We start from the raw sequence: 2,777 nt of genomic DNA on the forward strand, positions 1-2,777 counted from the left end.
GGCATTCACTGGGGACAAAAACCTTGGCTAACCCCCCTAAACAAACACAGGAGTTATTGCTTTGCGCTCGCCACCTGGCTGCGGGAGGACTCCCTCCCGGGAGACACAGACGGCTGGTTACGGGGTCTTTGGGAGCCGTGCAGGCCCCGTGCGTCCTTGGCCGGGCCGGGCCGGGCCCTCACTTGCTTCTCTCGGGCTGAAGGCTGTCAAACAAGCACTTGAGCTGCTCCTCGCCGAGGTGGATTTTATCTTCCAGCTCCCGCTGCTCGATGATGAGGGCCGACTTCATCTTCACGAAGTGCTCGTAGTCCGCCAGGCTCTCCTCGCCCAGGTAGGTGGCCAGGATGTCGCACACGATGCGCTCCCGGCGGTCCAGGTTCTCCTTGAGCTCCTTGGCGTCCTCGTGCTGTTGGATGAGGACTCTCTGCTTCTCGAGCAGCGACTGCTGCAGGGAGACAGAGAGAAGTCCGTGAAAACACCTGCCACCTTTAGGGCCAGCCCCTGATGCCACCAGGGGTTCGACGGGACCCACAGGAGACTACCCAGGCTGCCTAGCCCATGTGCTGTGGCCGTGGCAGCCTCTGGGCCCAGCCGTCCCTCCCGGCAGACACTTAGCCACCTCCCTGGCACTCCTCCCACAACCTGTGCCTCTGTTTCCACCCCCTGCCCTGAGGAGTTGACAGAAATAGGGAACAGGAACGTCATCCCAAGTGGGACCAAGAACCACAGAATTCAGGGCTGCTTAAAAGGGACAGTGGGCCACGCGAGCTTGTTTGCTTCCAATGACAACGTGGTGCGAACGCTGGAGACAGGCAAGTCCCCGGAGCAAACTCAGCGCAGGATTTCTAAGCCCCGTTGACGGGGAGAGCCTGTGAGCGCGTCTGCAGACAAGGATGTGGAGCAGGCTTTAAAGCTCTCATGGAACATGCAAGGGTGAAAAAAACACAGCGCATGCATTCCGCGGGTGCTTCGCTCCGGGATAAGCTGCGCTCTAACGCCACTGCCCACAAACCTCTGAAATGCCCTCGTAGGAGGGAGCAGAGCGGAGTAGGAGGGAGACACGGGGCTGCGAATGGGTGTCTGCAGACTGGTCCTCTTGCTCCCTGCAAGGGGCCTGTACTGGGGGACACAGAGGACCCTATTCCCAACATACACACGATCACACTTGCTGCGTGCAAAACACATGCCTCATTAGGATCATTCTTACTGTCTTGGATGGAAAGTTCAGGCCAAGGGAAATCTGGACAAACAAAGCCCTCCATGTCTTCCATCCAGGCCTGAGTCCCTGGTGGTTATCTGGGCACCAGGATGGCCACCCCATCATTGTGCCACCTGCAATGTCACAGTGGGTACTGACTCACGGACCGGGCGTGCCCGCCGATGCCATGCATTGTGTGAGTTGCCAGTCCTGGCACGATGGCGGGAAGATGTCACTGCAACCCAGCAGTGGCTGCAGACGGTTCTCAACGGCTGTGACCCACAGCCTTACAGAACACCCTGCGCCTCGGAGGGGTGGGCAAGGGAAGCCAGTGGGATCCTTCGGAAACAGACACAGCATGCGTCCGCGTAATGAGGCAAAGCAAATGGATTCCAACCAAGAGGGAAACAGGAGTGTATTAAAGACGAGTCTCAGCCGTAACCGAGCCTGTAAATGTGGCTCACGATATTAAAATCGGCCGGGCCCACCAGCGCCTGGACGCCGCGGGGAGGGGCCTGGAGAGGGGTGCTCCACATGTCCACGTCTGCCCACGTGCTTGCTTCCTCGCTCAGAAGAGGAGGGAAGCCTTCAAAAACCTAACCCTGGGGACCAGCAGTTAGCGTAATGGCTATGTCACTGGACTCCCACGTAGTCGACCTTGGTTCGAGTCCCGGACCCGGTGGCTTAAACTCACGCCAGGCGCAAGTGCGTGCGTGCCCAAGATCCTGAGAGGAGAATGGAGGAGAAGGGATTGCGGCGTGGCCATCCGCCCAGGGGGTGATTTCTCGCTTTCTGTCTCTCTGTCTCTCTCTGTCTGTCTGGCGAGCGCACGCACCCCATAGCAAAAACCTCTCCCAAAAAAAAGAAAAAAAAATACCTAACCCTGCACTTTTGGTTCATTGGCATGTTACCAAGGACTTAGCTAGGTGCCGAAGAACAGTACCCTCTCAGGAAGACTCTAGATCTTTCCATGCAGTCAAAACCACCCTCTTCTGGAGAGTAGGGTGGGGGGACCATTTTATGCTTCGTCCGTGAGAGCAGTTAAGATGCTTTATTGGGACCAGCAGATGGCGTAATGGTTACATCACTGGACTCCCACATAGTCACTGTGGTTCAAGTCCCAGACCCGGTGGCTTAAAATTCATCCCAGGCATGTGTGCATGCGTTCCCAAAATCCCAAGAGGAGAACGGAGAAAATCCCACGAGGAGACAGTAGACGAAGGTATTGCGACATGGCCAACCCCCACCCCCCCTGGGGTTGATTTCTCGCTTTTGTCTCTCTGGTGAGCACACATGCTCTATACCAAAAGTCTCTTTTTTTTTTTTGGGGGGGGGGTAGAGATTTTCACTATATAACTGAAAGCCGGTAAGAAATGCCCTGAAAGTGGGACCAGCATTTAGTGTAATGGCTATGTCGCTGGACTCCCATGTAGTTGACTGTGGTTCGAGTCCCAGACCCGGTGGCTTCAATTCACGCCGGGCGCATGTGCGTGCGTGCCCAAGATCCCAAGAGGAGAATGGAGGAGAAGGGATTGCGGCGTGGCCATCCTCCCTGGGGGGTGATTTCTTGCTTTCTGTC

The 2,777-nt window shown here is 56.7% G+C and overlaps 1 protein-coding gene across 2 annotated transcripts in view; it reads right to left on the reverse strand.

The window, feature by feature from the left end:
• Window positions 1-6: 6 nt before the first annotated feature.
• Window positions 7-2,777, reverse strand: part of SHROOM2 (shroom family member 2) — an 11,451-nt gene continuing 8,680 nt past the window's right edge. For both annotated transcript variants that reach the window (XM_014587570.2, XM_014587569.2), the window contains exon 4: window positions 7-445. In XM_014587570.2, the coding sequence (XP_014443056.1) occupies window positions 179-445 (267 nt within the window). In that variant the 3' untranslated portion in view covers window positions 7-178. The remainder of the gene's footprint in view (window positions 446-2,777) is intronic.

The sequence above is a fragment of the Tupaia chinensis genome, unplaced genomic scaffold (assembly GCF_000334495.1).
Source record: "Tupaia chinensis unplaced genomic scaffold, TupChi_1.0 Scaffold000222_1, whole genome shotgun sequence".
Lineage (NCBI taxonomy): Eukaryota > Metazoa > Chordata > Mammalia > Scandentia > Tupaiidae > Tupaia > Tupaia belangeri.